The sequence below is a fragment of the Argentina silus genome, assembly GCF_951799395.1.
Source record: "Argentina silus genome assembly, chromosome: 9".
Lineage (NCBI taxonomy): Eukaryota > Metazoa > Chordata > Actinopteri > Argentiniformes > Argentinidae > Argentina > Argentina silus.
The window spans coordinates 7,456,192-7,480,214 of record NC_139663.1 but is presented as its reverse complement, the minus strand read 5'-3'; the positions used below and the strand labels follow the sequence as shown (position 1 = coordinate 7,480,214).

The following is a 24,023-nucleotide window of genomic DNA, read 5'->3' as shown; positions in this document are numbered from 1 at the left end:
CTGGTCTCTGGAGTCTGCTCACAGGCTAGAACGTTTTTAACGTAGCTCGTGCTCCGTGACAAAAAAAAAAACATTTTTTTGGACTGCTCAACTCAAGAAATCTCAGTCGACTAAGAGCAAAACTACCAAATAATCGACTAGTCAGCTAAACAGGGTCAACCCTACAGCTTTATTGAGTTGATTTTCATATCATAGTTCTTTATGATGCTTACTAATGCATCTTTTGCAGCTTGAAAAAAACAAAAAAAAGCACAGTGCCACAGTTTTTGTCTCCCTCACACAGAGAGAAGTGACAAAAGATCGACGTATGCTGTCAACTAATGAAAAGACTACTTGTCTCTTCTCAAACAATTCTCCATCAATCAAACCGCTCCCTTGTATCCTTGTCATTTCTTGTCTTTTCAAAAAAAAAAAAAAAAATGTTTTTGCTTTCATTGCTTTTAGCTCCTCTCTCTCCCTCTCTCTGCCTTGTAGCTGCCGCCACTGGTTTCAGGCTTAAGAATGACTCACTGAGGTGTAACCAAATGAAGGCTCTTTAGAAATCTCTCATATCACAATTTAACTTGAGTGAATAGTTCAAATCCGACAGAATACAATATCATCCAGCCCTAGACAGAAAACGCACTCTGCTGTGGCAGAGTATAATTGAGTTAAGAAAGGGAGGGGGTGATTATACTGATTAGCCCTGTGTATATGCAGCCGAAGGACAGATCCTGAAGTGGATAGCACATCCGTAGTATCCAACTATGGGTCGAAACGAAAATGTAGTGCCTTAACCTGACCTCTTTGTACTGACTTTGGTTGTTTACCTGACACATGTGGTGGTGCCTTAGTGTTGGGTGGTTCATCATCATGTGTGTGTTCTTCGTCTTGCTGCAGGTAGTGAATGAGCATGTCGACACTGCTGGACCTGAAGAGCAGTGTGATGAGGCAGGTGCAGAGGAGCCAGTCCCTGAGGGGGAGGAGGGAGCCTGTAGCCTCTGGCAGCAGCAGTCCTCTCAGACACTGCTCTGACCCTCTACCTCATGGGTTAGTCTCACTGCCACACACAGGCATGAACGCACGCATGCAAGCAAACATTCATGCATGCACACACACACACACACACACACACACATATTTGTGATGTTTGTGTTTCTTGGTGTTTATATTTGGTGCCCTAAGTGTTGTTATATGTCGGCCAATATATCACTGTGTCTGCCTTTCAAACTGTTAGTTGAGTCACCTCAAGTGTGAGGCAGCTGTATTTATAGAATATGGTCATACAAAGCTGAATGGGACAGAGTACCTTCTGGTTTTTCCAAGATATCCAAGACATCAGCTATAACATACTGTTTAGAAATAAAGAATGTAGTATGAAATCAATTCTATGCAGTGATTGTGTGACAACTAAACAACCCTCATATAGCTCTACTTAGGAGCTACAAACTGTGATTTGACAGTACTTTGGAGGTCACCATGCAGGCCCCATAATGGGGGCGTAATACAGCATCATCGATTTTTCAAAGGGATTCAAGTATAGTCAGTGCAGTCAAAGGGATAATGATTGACAGTAATTTGATTGGTGGCATTGGTCTACATTAATTCCTGCCTGGGCTGGTAATCTTAAGTAAATGTTCCACCGGTAGTCTTGGAGAAACAGGCTTAGCCTGCTGATGCTTGGATCCATAAATATTCTTGACAAAGCCAATGTGTGTAATGTGGCCCACATCCTTAACTCCGGAGATAGGACCTGTTGTGAAAATGCCTTCCTCATCCCCAGGGACACATCAACCATTTCAAAATACCAACGGCCACATGCACAGTCAGGCACTCAGTGAATGGGTAACATTCCTATTAGGAGAAAAGGAATCTAGGCTCAAACATACAATACTGTTCTGTCCTCCATCCCTGAACAGTAACGTACAGTATTAATATCCAGCTCTTTGTTAGCATCATACTTTGACCTTATGTGAATGTTCCTGTCATATCTAATATACAGATAAATTATAAAACAAAATATGCCCACTATGCCTCACATTTTATTCATTAATGCATATATATCATTGATTGAAATCATTCGTTTTTTTTAATCATCCATTGGATTGTTTCTTATGTCTTATGTTTTGATTCCCCTTCAACTGATGTCAAAGCCTAAAGTAATGAGCATACGAACCTTGAAGTTTCTATAGCAACCATAACACGTCAGTTTGTTACTGCTGCCCAATATGAACTGTTTTATTTTTAATGACAGTGCCTATTTTATATGAGAGGGAAAACATCTATGATGCTCTGTGATAAACACTGGTAAATTATTTATTTCATCCATTGAATTCTTGGAACACTTTCAGATATATTATATGGAAGGTTTGAGAAAATGACAGAGGGCTATACAATTGGAACAGTAATGACATACCATAGTATACCAGCTTTCACATATAGGTTTGGTTATATCAGAATCACACAAATCTCTCACCTTCTAGCCTGTTTCTCAGTGAAAATAGGATGTCTCTCCTCCACTTTCTATCATTTCACCTTCATCACTCCCTCAGTGGTTGGTGAGTAGATGGAGAAGAGCCTTCTCTTCCTCTGCCAGCCACCATGGAGCTGCATCCCCCACTGAGCCTGACTGAGCCTTGATTGAAACACCGACTGACTGAGCTGCTGAGCGCTCATTATTAGAAGCCTGTGAGGCTGTTAGTAGCAATAGAGCCCAAGCCTCTGATCCAGACTCACGCTCATTAGCAATATGCAAATGAGGCAGGACAGAGCCACAGAGCCCCGCCCAGTGTAGACAACGCTGGGTTCAAATGACTCTGATAGGTGTCTTATGTGAGTCCTTAGGTCAAAGACTGACGCACTGGGTGGAGATTATACAGTATTCTTCAGCAGGAGCTCGATAATAATAATAATCATAGATTTATCTCCATTGAAGACAGCTATGATGTGATGGTCCAGCATAAACACAACACACACTATTAGCAAAGGCTGCCAGTCATCAGTGAGGAAATTAGCACTGGACAGAGGATCATTGTACAATCGACAATTTCCTGAGGGCTAATTGTACTCTCTAATGGTGTGCTCTTTTGAAAGTACTGTCTTTGTACAAAACACAAGTCTTCATTATTCACACATTATTACATTGTGATTCCCTAAGCTCATTGAATTAATTGTGACTTATTGAAATCCTCAAACACATTTCGATTTAAAAATGGTCCTTATCGTAATAAATAAAGCAAGAAAAAAAAGACCAAAATGCTTGATATGCTCACACAGTCATATAATACGAGGACACGTATGTTGCATGATATGCAAATGTAGTCATTGCCTCCACAGCTCATCTTGAGACAAAGATTATATTGGTTTTTTAAGGGAGACCATCTCAAGGTTTAACAAGAATACCTGAATCAAGATGCTATCTTGTATAAGGGGGTCAGAGCAATGTGTTCTGTCCACTTAACCATGGTTTCCATCTTAGACATCAATACAGGAGAAGGTAAAGTACTGTACAAGGTTAAGAAGGCTGTAATGAGAAATGTATTCTGTGACCTTCAGAGGATTGTTATTTATTGTGCTCTCAGGGTAACTTATTGCATACAACTCAGTTGACTGTTATTTTATTCATGAAACAGATTCCATATGCCAACTACAATCAATCAGTAGTTTACAATCAAATTGTAAATGTAATCGTCTACTGAAGACTACTTACTACTGCAGAACTTTAACCACTGCAACATTTTGCCTTCTTTTCACAAACCAATACATACAGATCTCATCTGCTTGATTAGGACGTTGATTATATGCATTATCTTGTTTATATGCAGTATGTTTAAAACATTTAAAATATAACAACAATTATTACATTTTAGGAAGATAAACCATAAACCATTCAACATGTTAATATTTGTATCGAATCATAATATGTCAGAGTTGCCAATTGTAACAAACTAATATTTGCTTGTATGAGTTATGATGGGTTTCAGTTATCTCAACAACATGTGTGCATTCAAATGAAAGTAATTGCATTATGTGGGATGAGTGCATGAAGGCAGGCTGTTAGTATGAAGTTAGCAAAGAAAGAGTGAGCTATTTGATTATTTCATGATTTGAAATCTGCCACCTCTGGCCATTGTGGTGAAATACAGCTCGAAATTCCAAACAACAGCATCCTTCCTAATAATAATATAACCCTCCAAATTGGACTTCCAGTGTCGGCCATTAGCCGTTGTGTTTCTGTGTGCATGCACGTTTCGAAGAGGCAGCCACCAGAGACAAAAAGGTGAAAATTGGTGAGTCACGTCCACTAGAACACCCCTGGCAGTAACAACATGTTTATATGCGAACCGAGTGTCGGGTAGGACATTTTAGAAAGCGCTTTTTCTGGACCGAAACAGCATTCATAAATGAAATGTGTCTTTCAAGGGATCTCATTCCCTGATCACTACTGATTAAACATAGTCAGTTAAACATTACAACCATTAGGAAGCTTTTAGAAAACTTGAATGTTAAGTATTTAAAAAAAAGATTGATATTGCCCAGACTCACCAGAGAGTATGTTACTTTAGGTCTGTGTTGTTATTAGTATGATTCTTTCCTAAATTACTCTCTAGACAGACACTCTCCAGACAAACAGCTTTTGAATGAATAATCAAAATAAATTGGAATAATAATAAAAGGCTGCATGGGAAGAAGCTGTTTCCTAGCAACATAACATTGGACTGTTGTCTAGGTTGTGTGTGTGTGTGTGTGTGTGTGTGTGTGTGTGTGTGTGTGTGTGTGTGTGTGTGTGTGTGTGTGAGAGAGAGAGAGAGAGAGAGAGAAAGAGAGAGAGAGACCCCAACAATGTGTGACCAATGGTGTGTCTCTTCATCATTACAAGCCTTTAAAGAGGTTAGAATTTCGAGTACATAAATCCAAAAATGCACACGGAAAACAGAAGCAAAGGTTCCTTTGACAAATTGAATTCATTGAACTAATGGCTTGTTTTTAATACAAAGCTATACATATTGATGAATAGAAAAAATGCCCATATGCCACATATACTCTGAGCTAGTATTAACAAAGCACACAGACTTGTACTATTAATGTTGCCTTTCTGTGAAAAACCTCATCCTGCAAGAGTGGATGTTTCTCTATGCCCCTTGATTGGATGTCTTTAAAAATAAGGAATTATCACAAGCAATTCATTATATGGGACGCATGTCACATTACATGTCTACCATTCAGACTCCATAAGATCCCATGTCGACGGAGACCTGGTGAGAGTTGGTGAGCACCATTAATCTGCATCCATACCTATGGGGATTGCCCTCAACTCTCCTTCTCCCTAAAGGGCCATGTATGGGGACTGTGTTGACTGCCATCCGCCTGCTGGGATGTGATGGGACTAATAAAGCAGTGTGATGGGGCCGTGTGGACGGGGCTCCTCTGCATAATGAGACAGGGGGGGAAAGGCACAGAGGTGTCAGGCAGTATGGTTGCTCCTGGAGCTCTGTCACCACCGCTCATTCCAGAACTCTCCTTTGGTCTGTGGGGGGGCAAGGTTGGGGGTGGGGGCTATTCCCAAGGTGTTCAGCTGTGCCAGTGAATCCCTCCATGATTGTGCCACCATCACCATGGCGACTGGGCCAATGAAATTAGCAAGAGGCAGAAGTCCACGGGTTCATCGGCTTAGAGAGAGAAAAAAAAAAAAAAGCACTCTTTATCTTCTGTGGAACCCTGTTCAATCACGTAGAATAGTGCGGTCATTGTAGGTGTGCTAGGGTCACTGCAAGTCTTTGTTCAGTTTAATATGGCTTTATTACTCCAGGAGAACACTCCGGTGGGTAGGTAGGGGAGTGTTGTTAGATGGATTTCATTGATACGAGACATGTGCTGCTATCTTACCTTTACCCACTGTTTACACTGGTCGTACATACTGAAGGTTCAGGAAAATAAACAAACAGAGCGGCTCTGTTGACAGACTATTCTCCTCAGCTTTGTTTCTGCAGGAAGAAATGTGATGTGAAAAAATGATGGCATACAATAAAACAAATTAACTGGTTCTCTACCTGTTGCTGGTAGTGATTAACAGCTCAGAGGCTTTAGGTGCCTTTCTGTCTTTTACCGAATTATCGAATTACTGAATTACTCAATATCCATGAGTTAGAGGTGTGTTTGGTATGGGGTGTAATTGATGTAAGTAATATAGCTAGTGCAGTTGCAGTACTTACTGTATGTATTAAAACAATGTGTACATACATACTCTAAAATTTGACATCCTTGATTGCTCACATTTGACTTGTCGGTGTCAGAGAATTGAAACATAGTCTTCCTGCCATACTGTATCTTCTCTGTGTCTTGACAGGTTTTCTGAGGGAAATGGGGAGTTCTTCGAGCGCATGAATGCAATCCTCCAGAAGCAGGACAAGTTCCTACGGGCTGCCCAGGCTGAGGTAACCCCCCCCTTATACAAACTCACTGCTGTTCCGTGGGGTGCCCTTTTCACCCAGGAGCAACCTCCCCACCCCCCACCCCCACCCCCATGGTCTGGATCATTGTGCAGTGCTCTCTTCCCTACTATTCCTACCAGTATGACGTGTGTGGACAGAAGGACAAGGCTGAGTAGGATGCTCCAAAGGCTGGAGCCTCAGCTGTCACAAGCTGCTCTCGGTGGCAATCCCCAACCCCAACCCCCTCACTTCCCACGCCAGAGGAAGCAGACTTGGACCAATGGGCCTTATTAGGATGTTTATCAGAGAGAGCACTTGTAGTCCACGCTGTTCTGTTAATAAAGTGGTGAAAGAAGAGAGAGATCAATAATTCAGTCATTGCCTGTGAGTGATTGTGCAAAGGGATTGAAAGTGAAGGGTTGGTCATCGATAATGGCTTACTGTGACTTAACCTCACACCCTTTCCGATCATTATTGAATCTGTCATGGTGATGGAGCTGCTCTGGGAGTGATGATCCAAGGTGTGCTGTTCTCTCTGTCTGTGTTTGCAGTGTGAAGAAGGGGAGAGTATAGCTCCACCACCCCCAGAACAGGTAGACCAGGTCTTTGTCCCAGACAGAGCCAGTAGGAGAGAGGTGAGTAGAACATACAGTTCTTCTAGTAATGGAGGTGTTTGGGACCAAAGCAGGAACTGCAACTATTACAGTTGTAATTGACCTCTTTGTCAAATCTAGCTCCCCAGCTGGAATCCAGACTCAATACAATTTATAGTGCAATATGAATTCGGTGTGTCTCAAGGCTCACAGTACTGTAAAATAGGATGTCTTTTAAACTCTATTTATAAGTTGAGGTCAAATCCTGCATGAGACTGTACTGTATCAATTGCTTTCATTGGTGTTTGGTTTCTTCCAGCTGGACCTCCTGTATGAAGAGACAATTTACACAGTGGTCAACAGGGTGGGAGTACCTTCACTGGAGTATGTGACCAGTGAAGGAGAGATCTTCAGTTATCTGCTGAAGGTACAGTACACACTCCTTTGGCCGACTAAATGAATATACAGTCCACATTGCCCATCCCACATACACAAGACCAAGCAAGCACACACACACACACACACACACACACACACACACACACACACACACACACACACACACAAATCCTATTTTTTGTCATGAAATGAAGTACAGTCTGGAATGTTTTCAGCTCAAGACACTGACAGCTAAACTAGACGAGACAAACAGAGCAATCAATTGAATAGTGTCTTACAAAACTACAAAAAAAAAAGAAAAACCTTACAAAATACGGTATTTGAATCCTGTTATAAACCCCTGCTAATTCCCTCCTCATCAATTGATCATACAGAAGCAGTCTGGCAGTAGGGAGGCATGTTTGCTCTGAGACGGCTGTATAAGTCAGAGTAGATGCGCTTGCCTCAAACCTGATTAAACATCAAAGCCCAGGCCCACTGAGTATTGATGTTCAGCTGTGATATTACATCCATTCAGTTGCTGTCACTCTAAAGCTGGCTGCTTCCTGTCGCGACTGGTCTGTGGGTTTCAGTGCAGATGGAGACGTGTTCCTGCCTTTGAAGTGCCTACTGGGACCCATTTTGTTCAATGAGGATGATGAGGTGGAAACTGTACAGCCATCTTGGTCAGGTTCATGTGACCTTAGGGCCAATCAGTGGAAAGGCACATAGAGCTTATGTTCATGTTTGTAGATCCTTAGTCTAAAGTTTTTGTGATTTCTAATGCGTACCGGCGAGAATGCAGCAATAATATAAAATGCAGCTTGGTGTGTACTGCACATATGCTCACAGGCTCATGAGCCTCTTTTGCAAAGAGTGACCTTTTCCACGTTGCCCCACTCTCCCAGGTGTTTGATATGGGTCAGGAGGAACATGACATCATTCTGCAGAGAGTCCAAGAATCCAAGGTAAAATGGTTTGTTACATTTTTCCCATTTCCTTCCCGCCTCCCGTCCCCTGTTGTATCGTTTGCCTACAGCGGTGCCTGACCCCGTCTATGTGGTTTATTCATCACTGTGCTAAATGTTGAGTTTAGATTATGTTTTGCAATGTATTCACAAGGTGAAAGGCTGAAATAACAAAGTATAGTGGCTGAAAAATAAACCCTTGTACCTGGAGCGATTAAGCCGGTGGGGTATGTTGATGCCTAAGAGCTTTTCTTAAGACCAAGGGATGTAAAAGGATACCTGAAAGCCCCATTTTGTATGATTACTTGACTACCAGGGACCTTTCAAATGTCAATCTGAAAGAGAAGCTGGGCTCTTCTACTAGACTTCTTGAAAGGTTGTGAGGAGAGTGAAAAATATTGTGCCATTTAAATATTCCCTACAATGATCTCAGCCTTCACTGGCACAGCAGTCTCTTTCTACCTTAGTGACACTCAAAGGCCTCGCATTAACCACCTGACAAAGAAAACAGCCATCGACTATTTTCTCCTGACAGACTCCAGGCTCACTCTGTAAATACTGGTATTTTGTTTACCACTGAGAAAGTGCATTACATTGGATAAAATAATTTGAATAAATGAAAAAATAAACTGTGCTTTTGTATGTACAGTGTCTTCGGAAAGTATTCAAACCCATTCACTTTTTTTTTTGTTGTGTTATACACTCAATTTAAAATGTATTAAATTAAAAGAATTTGCCATCAGTCCACACACAATAACCCAGAATGACAAAGTTTTTTGAAATTTCAGTCAATTTATTAAAATTGAAATCCAGAAATACCTCATATACATAAATATTCAGACCCTTTGCTATGGCACTCTTAAAATTAGCTAAAATACTAAAATGTCATCAACAAATCACTCAATAAGTTGAACTGAGTCCATCTTAATGCAAGGATAATAGTTCATGTAATTTTGGAATTAATATCTTTTTTTTATTGGGTCTCTGATTTGCATAGGAATCAATTACACACTGTACTTATGTATGAGTATTTCTGTATTTAAATTTTAATAAATTGACTGAAATTTCAAAAAACGTGTTTTCACTTTGTCATTCTGGGGTATTGTGTGTGGATTGATGGCAAATTCTTTTAATCTAATCAATTTTAAATTGAGTCTATAGCACAACAAAATGTAGAAAAAGTGAAGGGGTCTGAATACTTTCCGAAGGCACTGTATGTATTGTATTGTATGTATGTTCAATGTTAAGGTTCAATTCTGGAAGGCAGCATTTTTAATTGTTTCTTTATTTTTCTTAATCATACTATGTATCTTAGTAAATGATGTCTTATGCAACCTATTGTTTATGTTTCTTTGTTTTGCAGAGAGCAAGTTTCTCGCTGAGAGTGTCAGTTATGAAAGGAAAGAATCTAATGGCAAAGGATGCAAATGGTGAGTTGTGTTCTACCTCTCTTGATAGGCAGTCAAAAATAATACTGTGCATGAATGTACTGTTATTGTTTCTAGATGTCACTGATCATTGAAAGTAGCTATTTAAAAATTATCTGAAAAGCTTATAATCAATTTGATTAAGTTATATGGTATTATTGTTCTGTCTTTCTGAAAGAAGAAAAGAAAGAAAAAATCATCACAACCCACTGAACTCCCATCAAGCCATGTGATTCAACCAAGGCACTAGAGCTGTCATCATAATCATCACTTCACTGTTCTGTCAACCTATCACACAGATAACACTGACCAGCCCTTTGTCTAAAAGGACACAGTCTGTAATTACTAGCAAGCCAATTGCTTCCTGCCTGTACCTCAAACAAGTACATCACCATCACTGTAATAGTATCATCATCATCACTGAGTGTGCATTAACCTTTACTGTAACACCCCCCGGGGCTGGGCAGGATACAGCGACCCTTACTGCATGCTGGGAATCCTCCTGGGACAGAGCCCCCGAGAGCCGGAGGAGAAGAAGGAGAGGAAGTTTAGCTTCAGGAAGAGGAAGGAGAAACTGGAGAAGCGTTCCAGCACGAAGGAGGTCCTGGCTGCCAGGTGCATCCAGGTCACTGAGGTCAAACCTGAGACTCTTAATCCAGTCTGGAATGAGCACTTTGTCTTGTGAGTACAAATACAATTCACTTTGACCAAACGTACTGTTTTGAAACCAGACACTTGTGTCCCGATGGTCATTTTGTTTTGATATGCTTCGATAAGCAGTAATAGTGATGCCCTGCTTGTAAGGTTGTTCTGCGATTCATAATTTCAGATGGTCCACAGAAACATATGTTTCCATATATGCATATATTCATGATATGACCAAGAGAGCACAGTGCCATCTGTGGTGCTGAGAGTGTTTTCAGCTTTTTGTTCTGCAGATGTCACTTAATTATAAAAAACATTTGTTTCGTTTAATAGTGACATTGATGATGTCCATAGTGATCTACTGCATCTGGACATATGGTAAGAAAAATATTAGCATGACCCTTTCAAGGACCCTCACTGCAATTTCACTGTAGCTCCGCTTTATTTCAACTGAATGTGCTTTGTTCACTTATACTGTACTCAGGCAGTTATCCCAACGATTGCCACTTCTTTACTGTAGGAACCTGCGTGACAAAGTCATCAAAGAACATCAAAGTCTCTCTTAAGAACATCGCAAATGATGATATGACACATGTAGTGATAGCCTTTGACCTGTGCTCCTGTCCTCAGGGATCACGATGATGATGTCTCTGTCGCTGAGGCCTGCAAAAAACTCAACGAAGTCAGTGGACTGAGAGGAATGGGCAGGTAGAACTCCTATGATTTATAAAAAGCAGCATTTATTTTAGGCTCATTTGTAAAGAGTAAAGGGCTTGGTAGGCCATTGATCTATTCATTATTGCCTTTCTGACCAGGTATTTTAAGCAGATTGCCAAATCTGTACGGTCCAATGGGAGTTCCTCATCGGGATCTACTGAGGAGAATGCTGATGACTTCCTGGGGTGCATCAACATCCCTTTGAACGTAAGTCTCTCATGTACTAAAGTTAAAGAAAACCAACCACAGTGTATCACATCTAAAACAACACATCACATTTTAGATATAGGACAACAACACCTTTTAACAGAGGGGCAGTGTTCTGCAGCTTAAAACTAAACCAAGAAAGATTATTTCCAAAGTCCATTTCTAGCTTCCTTATACACTGTTATTCCCCTTTAGGAGATCCCCATTCTTGGATATGATAAGTGGTTTAAGTTGGAGCCACGGTCCAGTGCATCCAAGGTTCAGGGAGAATGTCACCTGATCCTGAGGCTCTTCACTACACAGGTATGACAGTGTTTCAGCGTAACAGCTCAACAGATCTCCCTCCATGTGTTTTATTTGTGGTCTTGAAGTTGCTCATTTAGCACTGTAATTATTTTATTGTGTTCCCTAGCGAGACACAACCCTGAGTAAGAGGGACTCAAATGAGGCCATTCACAAGAAGATGCTGAGTCAGATTCTGGAGTATGAGCATGCTCACATTCAGGTGAAGCTCTACTACAAAATGATGAATCACAATGAATCATATGGCTACTGGGTTTTCATATGGTTTCCTTATTCTTCAGGTAAACAATTTAGTTTTTCTTTCTAGAAAGAGCCTTATAACTGGAATGGGCTGGTGACTCCACCAGCATGGACTGTGCTGTCCCATCATGCCGCGCAAACAGATCTCTCACCCCTGCAACAGGCAATCATGTAAGTACAATCATGGATAGTAACACTTCGATATACTCTAAATCATAAGTCAAATGTATTGTAGTGGTCAAAATGATCAAATAAACATGTTGTCAAAGTTTCATTTTTTATGCATTAATCTCAGATGAGAGTTGATTGTCGTGTTTTCCATATGCTCTCCTGTGCAGTCGTTGGCACTGCTACAGCAGCCACCATCAGTCCCACAGGATGTGCTACTCCCTCCTGTTGCGTCTCTTGAGGACCATTGACGCAGAGTGGGACCCCCATGCAGTGCGAGGAGACCTGGTAGGGTCCTTTCTCAGTTCCCCTTTTCAAACACCTTTCATGTTCAATTGGATCGCCTCATTAGCTCACCACCCACATCCATCATGGTTGGTGGCTCAAGGGTACCTATTCAATAAAAGCTCTAATTGAAAGTTTTGGGGAAAAACATGTTTTTATTGAGTGGTACCTGGAAGATTAAGTACTCTGAGAATGAGTGATGCACTTTCTATGTTCAGGAGAGGCAGCTGTCAGACAGCTTCAGGCTGTACACAGAGCACTGCCTGTGTCTGATGAAGAGCATGCGTCAGGTGTTCCCCTGCACCAGTCTTGCTGCCATTACTCGCTGTGAGCTCATGCTGAGGTAAACTCACACCACCTCTCTCCATCACATCACACACCCTCCAGAGCTGTCATACCTCACGTTCAACCACTAACCCACATAGAACCGCAGAGTCCTATGGCAAAGAGTGTACATAGGAAAGAGAGGGCACTGTTAGCATCCTCCATAGAGCATCGAGAAACGCCCACCAGCTGTCTTGGCTAGCAACCATTCCATACGTTGCTGCTACACTTACTACTGGTGAGCATGTGCGCTCTATTTGTTCAAGCAGTTTCTTTCCAAAAGTCCCTTGAGGGACCATTTGCTGTGCATTTCTCATTCACTTTCAATGGCCTACTGAGAACTTGTGTTCTTGTATATTATAATGCACTTCGATATTAGCTGTTAGCAGCGTTACCCCAAAATACTAACTGTCCCACCTCTTGGTTTACCTCCCGTCAGCCAGCCTTGTGGAGGAGGTCAGGATGACTCTGGATTGGTCAAAGTCAGAAAGTCTTTTCCACTTGAATAGTGGTCACTTTGTCAATAAAAGCAGCTGTGTTTTACGAAGCTCATGTTGTTATGCCCTTTCTGTGTGAGCAGCCCCACGGGGCGTCATATTGCTAAGACCAGATTGGAAGAATTGATATCCTGTAGGGCTTTTTCCAATAGGATTTCAAGCTCTGCCTAGAGATTGACACTTCTAGAGAGATTTCATAGCACACTGTTTTTGGCGCTACACACACACTCACACACACATACGCTCGCAGGCATGCAGACACACACACACACACACGCACACACGCACACACACGCATGCACGCGTACACATACACACATACACACACACACACACACACACACACACACACACACACACACACACACACACACACACACACACACACACACACACACAGCACAGTACATCACAGAAAATCACATCACATCACATCACAGCACAGCAGAGCACAGTGGTGTCCAGCATGCATTTGGACTACTTATAAATATGTTGCCTTTTTTCAAAGAAATAATGAGACATTGTTTTGAGATGCCCTTGTTCCCTTCCCTGTGTGTTTGTGACCTAGGGGGGTAGGGCACATGCAGACCATGCAGGCATTCAAGACTGTGTGTCCCCTTCGAAATGAATTGCATTTGGAAATTGCCACTGTTGTCAAGGTAAATATTTCAAATGGGATGGAACCAGTCAGGTAATAGCTGATATTGGCCTCGTTATCAGAACGTCACTAATGATTGCTATTGACCACATTTTGTATTTGTTGTCATTTCAACAGAAAGGTACAGCAGAGTGGTACGAAAGCACAATTTCACACTTCAAACCAGAGGAAGGAGTGAGTTGGCACCAATGAAACATGATCATGATAAATGTTGCCCCCCCCCCCACTCTACTATTCCCCTTCCCTCCTATAGTCCTCGCCTTCCTGTTTGTTCTTTTTGTCTTACCTGTGTCTTTTTTCTGTTGTACTGTCCACTTTGTTTTAGTTTTTAAGCGTCTTTTGGTTGCTGTATACAGTGCCCTGCATATGTAATGGGACAGTGAAGCATTTTCTTTTCTTTTGGTTCTACACCCCAAGAGTTGAGGGGGTGGATTTGAAATCAAACAATTACTAGGTTAAAGTAGAGATTCTCAGCTTTTATTTGATGGTATTTATGTACATATTGGTTTCATCATTCAGACATTACAACATTTTTTATGCATAGTCCCCCTGTTTCAGGGTATCCAAAAGTGATGGGACAGATGTATCAAAATGTCCAAACTAAGCACTCATGTTTAGTATTTGGTCGACAATCCTTTGAATGCAATGCCTGAAGTCTGCGACCCATTGACCCCACCAGACACTGGGTATCTTCTCTACTGAAGTCATCTTCAGTTGTTGTTTGTTTTGAGGTATTTTTGCCTAAAATCATATCATCAGGAAATGAAATGCATGTTAAATTGTATTTATATCTGAAGATTCTTCTTGGCCCTAAAAAACTCCCTCGTTGCTATGACAGTATGTTTTGGGTCATTTTCTTACTGTATGATGAAACGCCATCCAATGAATTTGGAGGCATTTGCTTGTACTTGAGCAGACAAGATGTTTCTGTGCATTTCAGAATACATTCTACTGCTGTCATCAGCAGTTACATCATCAATTAAGACAAGTTAGCCAGTTTTAGTGGCAGCTATACATGCCCTAACATTAACACCCACTCCACCATGTTTCACAGATGAGGTGGTTGTGAGGTAGGGCCCAGGAGCAGAGATGAGGCAAGACGAGGGAATGCTGGATCAGGTCAAAATAGGCTGCTTTACTCGAGAATCAAAAACAGGATGATACCGGGGAACACTCAAAGATATGAAACTAGGAAATCTGGGGCTCAGGCTGGAGTGTGCGTTACTGTAAGAGCGGCGTGGGCCAAAGCCACCTTTGTTCTGGCAGCTGGTTTGTGGCACAGCTTGTCAGTGTCCTCCCGGCAGCATGTTGAACAGAAAGGTAGAGACAGCAGCCTGTGTGCATGTGCCAGTCTCGTTCCGGTGGGCTCAGGCGCGTGCGGCCCAGCTTGGGAGACTGGCTCAGTGGGCTCGGGGGTGCTCAGGAAACCAGGGGACTGGCTCGGTGGGCCTGGGGTGCTTGGGAAACTGGGAGACTTGCTCGGTGGGCTCGGGAAACCAGGAGACCGGGGCGATGTCAAAAGGACGCTGTCTAAAACATTCTCGGATGCGTTCTTGCTGTCACTCCAGTAGTACTCCTTGGTGGGAAACAACATTCCTGATCTGGTCGATCTCCACTGGGTCCATGTTCGGTCGTAGCTTGCTGTGAGGTGTAAGGTAAGACTCAGGAGCAGAGAGGAGACCAGAGCAGGAAGTGATGGTGAACGTCAAAATATGCTGCTTTACTCAAGAAATCCACAGAATGATACAGCGTGACACTTTTGAAAATAATAAAACACAGGAACACTAGAGAAGATGATCAGAGATATAAACTAGAGATTGGCTAGAGAGGCTAGAGCACATGACAAATCCCAAGCTGCGACCAAGAACAACAGAAAACACACCTCTTTTAAGGAGCGTCTACTTGGGTCAGGATCTGAAACACGTGTGAGTCAATTAGTCTCTTGGGCGATCACTGCCACCCTCAGATGGCCATACAGAAGCATGACTGTGGTATGCTGTAAATCTTGGGCTGATCCTTTTTTGCAATCATGCAATCACTCTGGTACGTGATTATATTAGTCATATCTTTCCTTTAAGACCTTTTTCTAGACATCTGTAGGCTTTTTAGGTACTTTTTTGGTCCTCATGTTGACAGACACCAAGAGCAGACTCTGAAGGCAAACAGAACACACCTGACTTACCAGAAACACCTGCCAAGCCAATTGTCCCATTGCTTTTGAGTACTCTGAAATAGGGGGACTATGCCTAAAAAGTGTTTTAATTTCTGAATGGTGGAACCGATATGTACACAAATACCACCAAATAAAAACTGAGAATCTCTACTTTAACATCACAGTAATTGTTTGATTTCAATCAATTTGGAGTGTAGAGACAAAAGAAGAAAAATGCTTCACTGTCCCATTACTTACGCAGGGCACTGTTAATGTGCTGTATTATGAATATTGTGATTATTATTATTATTATTATTATTATTATTATAACACAACCGATAACAGATAATCTGTTCATTTGGTTGAATAGATGTCATGTATGTTTTACAGCATAATAAAGACATAATAAGTATGATGACTAAAGAGACCTGTCCTGGTTGTCAGGGATTTGTGATGTCTCTCTGAGATGTTGGACGCTGTGTTCATACAGGCTCTGGAGGAGCAGCTGAGAAGGCTGATTCAGGTGGTAGACGTTGTGTGTGCAGATGTACAGAGAGGACAGAACGTCTACAACAAGCTCTTCTACAGGTATGGACACTGACCTTTTCGGTACAGTCTAGATAATTGGCTTCAAGTAGAATCACATTGACAATGTCATTACCGAGTGTTCATTGTCTTTTCTCTTCCTTCAGTGCAGTGAAAGTGGATTTCTTTAGCATCTCATACAGGCAGTTGGAGAAACTGGTAAGTAGTCACTGAAACGGATGTCTTGAAAAGTTGTTCAATCATTCGATCGTAAGAAACCTCATCCACCATATGGTATTTTCTGATGGATACAGTACATGCATGATTGTGTTCAGCCATAACTTGTAGACTTGATGTCCTGTATGCCCTCCCTGACCCTTCTTCTATGAACAACCTTGGGATGATGGACTCATGTTCTCCCCCAGGTAGCGGATGATGTGAGCGTTGCCATGGAGAGGGTGTGTGGGACTCTGGAGCAGGAGAGCTTGAGGCTGACTCAGACCATGGGAGAGACTCTCTTTGAGCTCTACATGTCGTTGAAAACACTCAAACACTTCAGAGAATTCCTCCCTCTCAAGTTAGTCACCAAGAAGGCTCTGTCTATTAGGGTCAGACTTGGATAATGGAGCTTGGTTATACCTGAATGTGTTCATACAGTACAACACCTATCCTGTTATAGACTTGATATGATTCCTGTGTTTGATATCCTATCTATTTTTTAGATTACTTTGTCAGTTGTTCATTGCTTTCCTTCTTTCTCAGGGATGCTAAAATGTTGTCCTTGACTGGCTTTCACAACTGGTTCAAGACCTCTATTCACAAGTGGCTGCAGATAGTCCATGATAGGTCTTGTGACAGAATCCGCAGAGCAGTGGACACAGATCAGGTGACACAGCGTTTTGTTGAACTGTCTGTGGAATTTGTTGGACAAAATAGCAAAGTACACAATTTACTAATAGAATATGTATTGAAGCACACTGATGTTTTATGGCAGAACAAAAGAGTAATTTCTGACATTTATTGAACTTACTGTAGTATGTTTGTTCTTTTTGTGCATGATTGTGTTTACAGTAGATATACAACAGTGGATATAAAACAGAGTGTTTGTGTGTGTGTGTGTTTCTGAACTAAACAGCTGGAGAAAATGCACAGGCAGGACAAACACAGCTCCTCAGCGGTGGATGTCACAGCGTGCTTCAGCCAGGTGCGGGAGTTCTGGTCCCAGCTAGCCTGGCCAGATTCTGCAGGTGCCTTCATCTTTGTCACACGCCTGACCGACGTGAGTACCACTTTTGCACAGACACACACACACACACACACACACACACACACACACACACACACACACACACACACACACACACACACACACACACACTGAACAGCTCTACAGGTGGCAAGGCTCAATCAAAAACACTGCAGAAGAAATCAGAACACAAATTGAGGGTTTTGCTTTCATAACATGAGTGTGGTTTGTGTGTTGTAGAATTTTTGCAGCGAGGCTGTGTGTTACTCAGAGATGATAAAGCGCAAGATTGAGAGGAGCCAGCTGGGCCGAGACCATAAGAGCCTCACAGTGCAGGTAACGCCTGTGGGAACACAGGAAGGGGGGCTACTGGATGACGTGGGAAGTAAATGTCAGCCAGTGTTCACTCCCTGGCAACACAGAGACCACTGCGGGATGTCCACATAGTAATATGATACCTCTAGTTACTGTACTTGGCCTCTTTTCAATCATTCACTTCCTCCTCTATCTACCCTTTCTTAGCTCTTTTCCTCTTTTGTTTCCTCACCCCTTTTCTCCCCACCTGTGCCTTCTCTTCCTCCTGTTGTGTTCCCTGGGTCTTGTGCATATAGCTGTGCATCGCTCTCAACAACACAGAGCATGTGCGTGTGTTCCTGGCCCACCTGCCTCGTGATCTGGACTGGCAGGGGGTAGAGCAGGCCATGGAGGAGTCGTGCGGGCCAGAGGGGAAGGAGCAGGTCAACAAGGCCCTCAACGGGCAGCTCTACAACGTGGACATGGACCTGCAGAGAGAGGCCAAACGCCTCATCACCCACCTCACTGACAAGGTCCCTCTCACTTACTGTGACCATCTCCCCTGTCAGTCACACTATCAATCATTCACATCAATATTAGTATAATAAGAGTCTGTCATGTGTACAGTATGGCACATGGCTTAGTGTAATTCATGGCTATTAATCATTAGCCAGGTTTCCCAGCGATATACAGGAGCGTTGTGCTATTCTGTTTGTGTGTCTTGTTCAGATGCTTTCAGAGCTGACGAGGTGCATCCAGCACATCAGCCTGTCCCCTGACTCCATCAACAATGATGATGTAAGAATCCACTGAACCAGATTGAATGACTGAACAGTACATTGTGCGTTGCTCCTTTTGTGTGTCGGCCCGCTGCTTTATGCTACTGTAGCAGTCAAGACGTTTCCAATAGGCCTCCCTTAAAGGAGCAATCTAGGATCGGTACATCGATTTTTGGACTTAAATGAATTACATATAAGCATTGATTCTTGAAGAATATAACTTATAAATGCTTCACAAGTTTAGTTTTACCCCATCAGAACCCAAAATATAAGGCTGATTTACGTCATTGTTTGTAAATAATATAATTGTAAACAAACACTGTATAGCTTCAAAACATGGTTGAAACTATAATTTTGGTCTCATGAGTCAGTCCTTGCATCCATAGCTCCATCTATGAATTTGAGAGTAGTTACAGTACATTCTCCAGCCCCATCCCTCACCTGTTTACCCCCAAAAAGTGGCAGGAGAATTGTTATTGTTTGCATTCCAGATTGCCCCTTTAAGACTGTGATTGTGACATTATTCCAGGCGGTGTCCCCCCTCATGAAGTACCTACACGACACTCTAGTCATCCTCAGTGAGTCTCTGGTGAAGGAGAATCTGGCAAGGTAATTACCTTCCTCACTCCTTAATCTGACTGTACATCTTAAACACACACGCTGTAATGATACCCTTCCGACACTTGGCACTCTAACAGTGATCATTATCTAGCCGATTGTATTCCACATGAACATGCATGACATAGTGTAGAATAGTACATTGACTGACTAATTACTGTTTGTGGGCTATTGTTCAGACAGTCATGATAAACAAGTGTGTGGGGTTGGAGGCTGGGTGTGGGGGTGGGTGTTGTGTGTTTGGGTCGGGGTCGGTGCTGGGTGGGAGTTGGGTGCTGGGTTGGGGGTGGATGCTGGGTTGGGGATTACTGTCTAACCCGAGTCCCCCATGTCTCAGAGTTCTACATAGTATGTGGGAGCTGCTCCTCAGGATGATCCTGGATGCAGTGGCAGAGAACAGGGGTGTCCAGGTGGAGTTCTACAACCGCTTTCAGTACACTGTCGAGGTCAGTGCTCATCTGTATGGTCTCGTCGCAGTCGGTCCTCAGATAGTCTCATGAACCAGACTCTTAAAACTAGACACAGCAGCTGTGGGAAGAGGCTAGTCCCCAGATGACGTCCCAGCTCAGTCAGAGGCAGAGAGTAAAAGGCATAGAGATAGATACACACTGTTCTATTTTTATCTTCACTCTCTCTCTCTCTACTGCTGATGTTCCCTATTTCTTTCTCCTCATCATCGTCATCTTCGTCATCATTAGCTACTGTTTCCCTGCTGTTGTGGCATCATTACCATAAATCAGATATTCATCAGATCTCTTGGCTGCAGTTCAGTGCTAAGGGGAGTCCCCACAAGAATGACAATGTGAGAGTTCCTGTATTCTAATGGAGCAGAGCTGGCAAGGGACATACGACATATTAGCATGAAAAGTCATGAAATGCTAAGTGCTAAGGTAGAGCATGTCATGTGGGCCCACAGTGACCCATTTACCTACCGGGGGGTTTTCACACTTGTTAGCGAGGATACAGAGAGCCCTACTTATGCACCCAGATGTATGCTGCACATCGAGGCAAGTTGTTACTGTGAAACTGAAAATGTGCCGTGCCAGTCGGCGAGAGCAGACACCGTAGCCCCGTCTGAGCTCCGTTCTCTCTCCACAATGTCCCCTCCTCCTAGGCCCTGGTGCAGTTCTTCCATGCGGATGGAGAGGGACTGGCCCTGGAAGACCTGAAGAACGGAGAGTACAAGGTAGGAGTGCCAGTGAAAGCAGCTAGCAATCCTGACTGTGGTTGAGTGCCTTTTCTGGAGGTTGGGTTGGTTGATCAGCTGGTGTCTTCCCCCCCTACTGTTCCAGGCCCTGGAGGAGGAGCTGAGGCTGAATAAGTGCTCGTCCTTTGAGCTGATCGAGCAGTACTTCCTGGAGAAGATCTCCCAGCAGGTAGGCTGCAGCCCGCTGGGGTGCCACATCTGACTCAGGGGGGGGGGGGGGGGGGGGGGGCGGTGGATTGGGGCGGGAGGGGGGGGTGTTTATTGGAAACTGAACAATCCCGACACACACACAGTATCCTTATTTCCCCTTTAGCTGCTAAGTCTCCTTAGCAACAATGATTTAGGTACAGGAATAACTTGATCGTTGGTTGGTCTATGTGAACAATTTATGCATAATACATAACATATCCAGCATCAGTTGGATAATGAGGATCTGCTTTTCAGAGAACACTGAAGCATACCCGCTTTGGCCGTATCAGTGTGAAGTGTTACTATGATGTTCCTGAGCAGAGGCTGACTGTAGAGATTCTCCATGCTGCTGATCTGATTGCCCTGGATGCCAACGGTAAATATCACAGTCACATTTACATGCAGCTCCCGTTTGTCAACAAGACCAATCCTCTGTTTCAGCCATTGCTCACCCCTTCCCTCCTCTCTCTGGTCCCCCACAGGGCTGAGTGACCCCTTTGTCATTGTGGAGCTCTGTCCCCACCATCTTTTCCCCATGGCCAAGAGCCAACGCACCCAAACGAAGCTCAAGACCCTACACCCAGTGTTTGATGAGCTCTTTTATTTGTGAGTATCTTAGCCAACTAATACAGAGAAAGAAATTGTATTGTGATTTGGGATGACATACAAATCCCCTCCAGGCAGCATCCAATTGTTTACTTAACCTAACACCTGAATGTAGTGTTGCTGTTTCTGAGGGTTTGACACATCCTTTCCCCTCTGTGTCCCACAGTCATGTGAGCCCTGAACAGTACAGACACAGGTTTGCCTGTTTGACCTTCACTGTGATGGACTATGACTGGCTGTCCACCAACGACTTTGCTGGGGAGGCTGTGGCCCCCCTCAGTGACTTCTGCTGGCCAGGAAGACCCAACGCCTCCGCTGCCGGCAAGACCGTCCAGCCAGTGATCCTGCATCTGGCTCGCAACAAACCCAGTGGTAAATCACGTGAGCCCTCTGTCCTGTGAGGGAATGGGTCTCCAGGGAGGAGAGGGAGTTTAAGTCTGGGAAGGGTTTCCAATTATTCGTGTAATTCCACATAGCAAGCCATTCAATCTAAAGGTAATTGTGTCAGACCAGGCGTTGTTGGTTCCCCTCTCATCTCTATTTGCTCTCCCCATCCAGAGAAGCCAATCATGAGGATGCTGGATGCACGAACAGGAGACAGGGAGGCTCAGGAGTTTGTGCGGAAGCTGAAGGAGATTGAGAAATCCATGGAAGAGGAGTAAACTGTCACTGATGGCTCTGGTGTATTGGTGTATTCTGACCAAGTCTTGCCAATGTGCTTTTGTACTTGTTGTGCTATGTTTACAATGTTTACTGTATCAATTGCTCTTGTACGTGCCGTCAAATATGTCCTGATGAAAAACACGATGAGGCATACAGTATTACAGTTTTTTTTATTAGTAAACCTAACGTCCTGTCACTGTGCTGTATTTTAGTGTCTCTCTATCTGAGAAACATGCTAAATAGTTTACAATATACAGTGATTGCTATTACACAACATATTTTGTAAAGATATCTTTAATGTCATCTTTGTTGTGTTATCTTTGATATATTATATTTAACTTTGCATCTACCACACATTTGCATTTGTATTTTCATTGGAATTCCCATGAATCCCTGAAGTGGCTACATCAATCATGTTCAAAAATACATCTTCTGTAATGTTTATTTTTTCACTGTTATTTGATCATTTCCGAGTTTATAGCCAAGTAGCACAAGGATAGGAGTGAAAAACCCTGCAAGGAGAAGCCATCTGTAGCCATTTTTTGTATGTAAACACGAGGAGTTTCTTTTCTCCCATTTTCACATATGTGATGCCATCTGTGCTCAGTTATGATTGATAATTGAATGGTTTTATCTCTTCAGATTATTCAGTGTATCCCTAAGAGGAAAAGAGTATCAGTCTTACATTTGTTATTGTTAATGTGAATTATTTGTCCTTGAATTGTAATGGACTGTGATGATGTTTATTGTACTATTCCTATGAAGCTGTCTATGAACATGTGTAAAGATTGTATTTGAATATGATCACTTGTTCTGTTGTCAATTGTGTGCTCTTCATTGGTTCAATTAATTGAGTCCTTTTTGGAAATTGGAAAGTTGGAAATTGATTGATAGACATTCCATAACTACAGTTTTATAAGATCAGATTACCCAAATGTACATTTTGCTCACTGATGTCAAATTTTCATTTGAAAGGACTCACAAATACAGAGTTAGACACCAAGCAAAACATTGGTCAGGAATCATTGAACAAAATCTGTGTTCAGCTGTGAGTGCCAGGATTGATTTACATTTCTTCCAGACTGACAGATTCAACTAGATTTGGCTGCTGTTTACCTTTTTACAGCTCTTCTCTAATATCTGCCAGGTTTGTCTACCTTATCTCTCTCTCTCTCTATTTCTCCCCTCCCTCCCCCCCTCTCTCTCGGTTCCTGTCACTTCTGTCCCTGATTCAAGGCTTACAAAAGCAACCGTCTGTTTACAGTCACTCAGTCTCTCCTCACTTCCTTCCAAATGTCATGGGCAGATGCAGACCTGTCCTCCCCGCCACCTCTCCTACCACTTCCATTATCCTCCCACTCACCCACTCCTTAGTCTCCTCCTCTGTAGTCCTCCTCTTCCCTTGACCCTGTGACCTCTCAAACCCTTCCCTTCACCAACACATGGCCACACCACATACTACAGGATCCCTAGAAATGATAAAGCAGCAAGCGTGTGTTGATGATGTTCAATCTGTCAAATCACCAGTCATTTCAAAATGACCTGGCTACCTCCTCACTGCCCACACACAATGATGTGGACAAAGCAGAGGTATTTGCGATGTTTTGATGTGTGTTTTGACACCCACAGGGGTAGAGTGTGTGTATAGATTGTGTAGTGGACTCAATTAAACAACGACCCAGAAAAACAATAACACCAAACCCAATATTGATTTGGAGTATTGACTTAGTTTGGTCAGTGCTGCCGCAGGTGTGATGGAGAGTAGACATTTCATTGTCCTGTAATACAGACAACATGCCCTCTGGTCAGAACCTAGGAAATGTACCCATCAGGCCATCTGACAGCTTTCTGTTTGTATCCAGCTGTGACCTCCTCAGGTTGATCATTCTGTGGGCTCACTCTCTGAGGGGATCACAGCACTACA

At 42.9% G+C, this 24,023-nt stretch overlaps 1 protein-coding gene across 1 annotated transcript; it reads left to right on the top strand.

The window, feature by feature from the left end:
- Positions 1-886: 886 nt before the first annotated feature.
- baiap3 (BAI1 associated protein 3) lies at positions 887-22,098 on the top strand (the record flags this gene model as incomplete). The annotated part of the gene is made up of 33 exons (XM_083677965.1): positions 887-1,029; positions 6,326-6,413; positions 6,962-7,045; positions 7,323-7,430; positions 8,290-8,349; positions 9,713-9,779; positions 10,244-10,457; positions 10,755-10,799; positions 11,052-11,129; positions 11,237-11,345; positions 11,541-11,648; positions 11,758-11,850; positions 11,956-12,059; positions 12,227-12,344; positions 12,560-12,684; positions 13,731-13,821; positions 13,938-13,994; positions 16,463-16,560; positions 16,665-16,716; positions 16,923-17,074; positions 17,260-17,383; positions 17,633-17,776; positions 17,984-18,079; positions 18,355-18,570; positions 18,767-18,835; positions 19,346-19,425; positions 19,772-19,880; positions 20,549-20,620; positions 20,727-20,810; positions 21,086-21,206; positions 21,313-21,436; positions 21,603-21,808; positions 21,995-22,098. The coding sequence occupies 33 exons, from the start codon at positions 887-889 to the stop codon at positions 22,096-22,098; spliced, it is 3,543 nt and encodes a 1,180-aa protein (XP_083534091.1).
- Between the last annotated feature and the right edge of the window lie 1,925 nt (positions 22,099-24,023).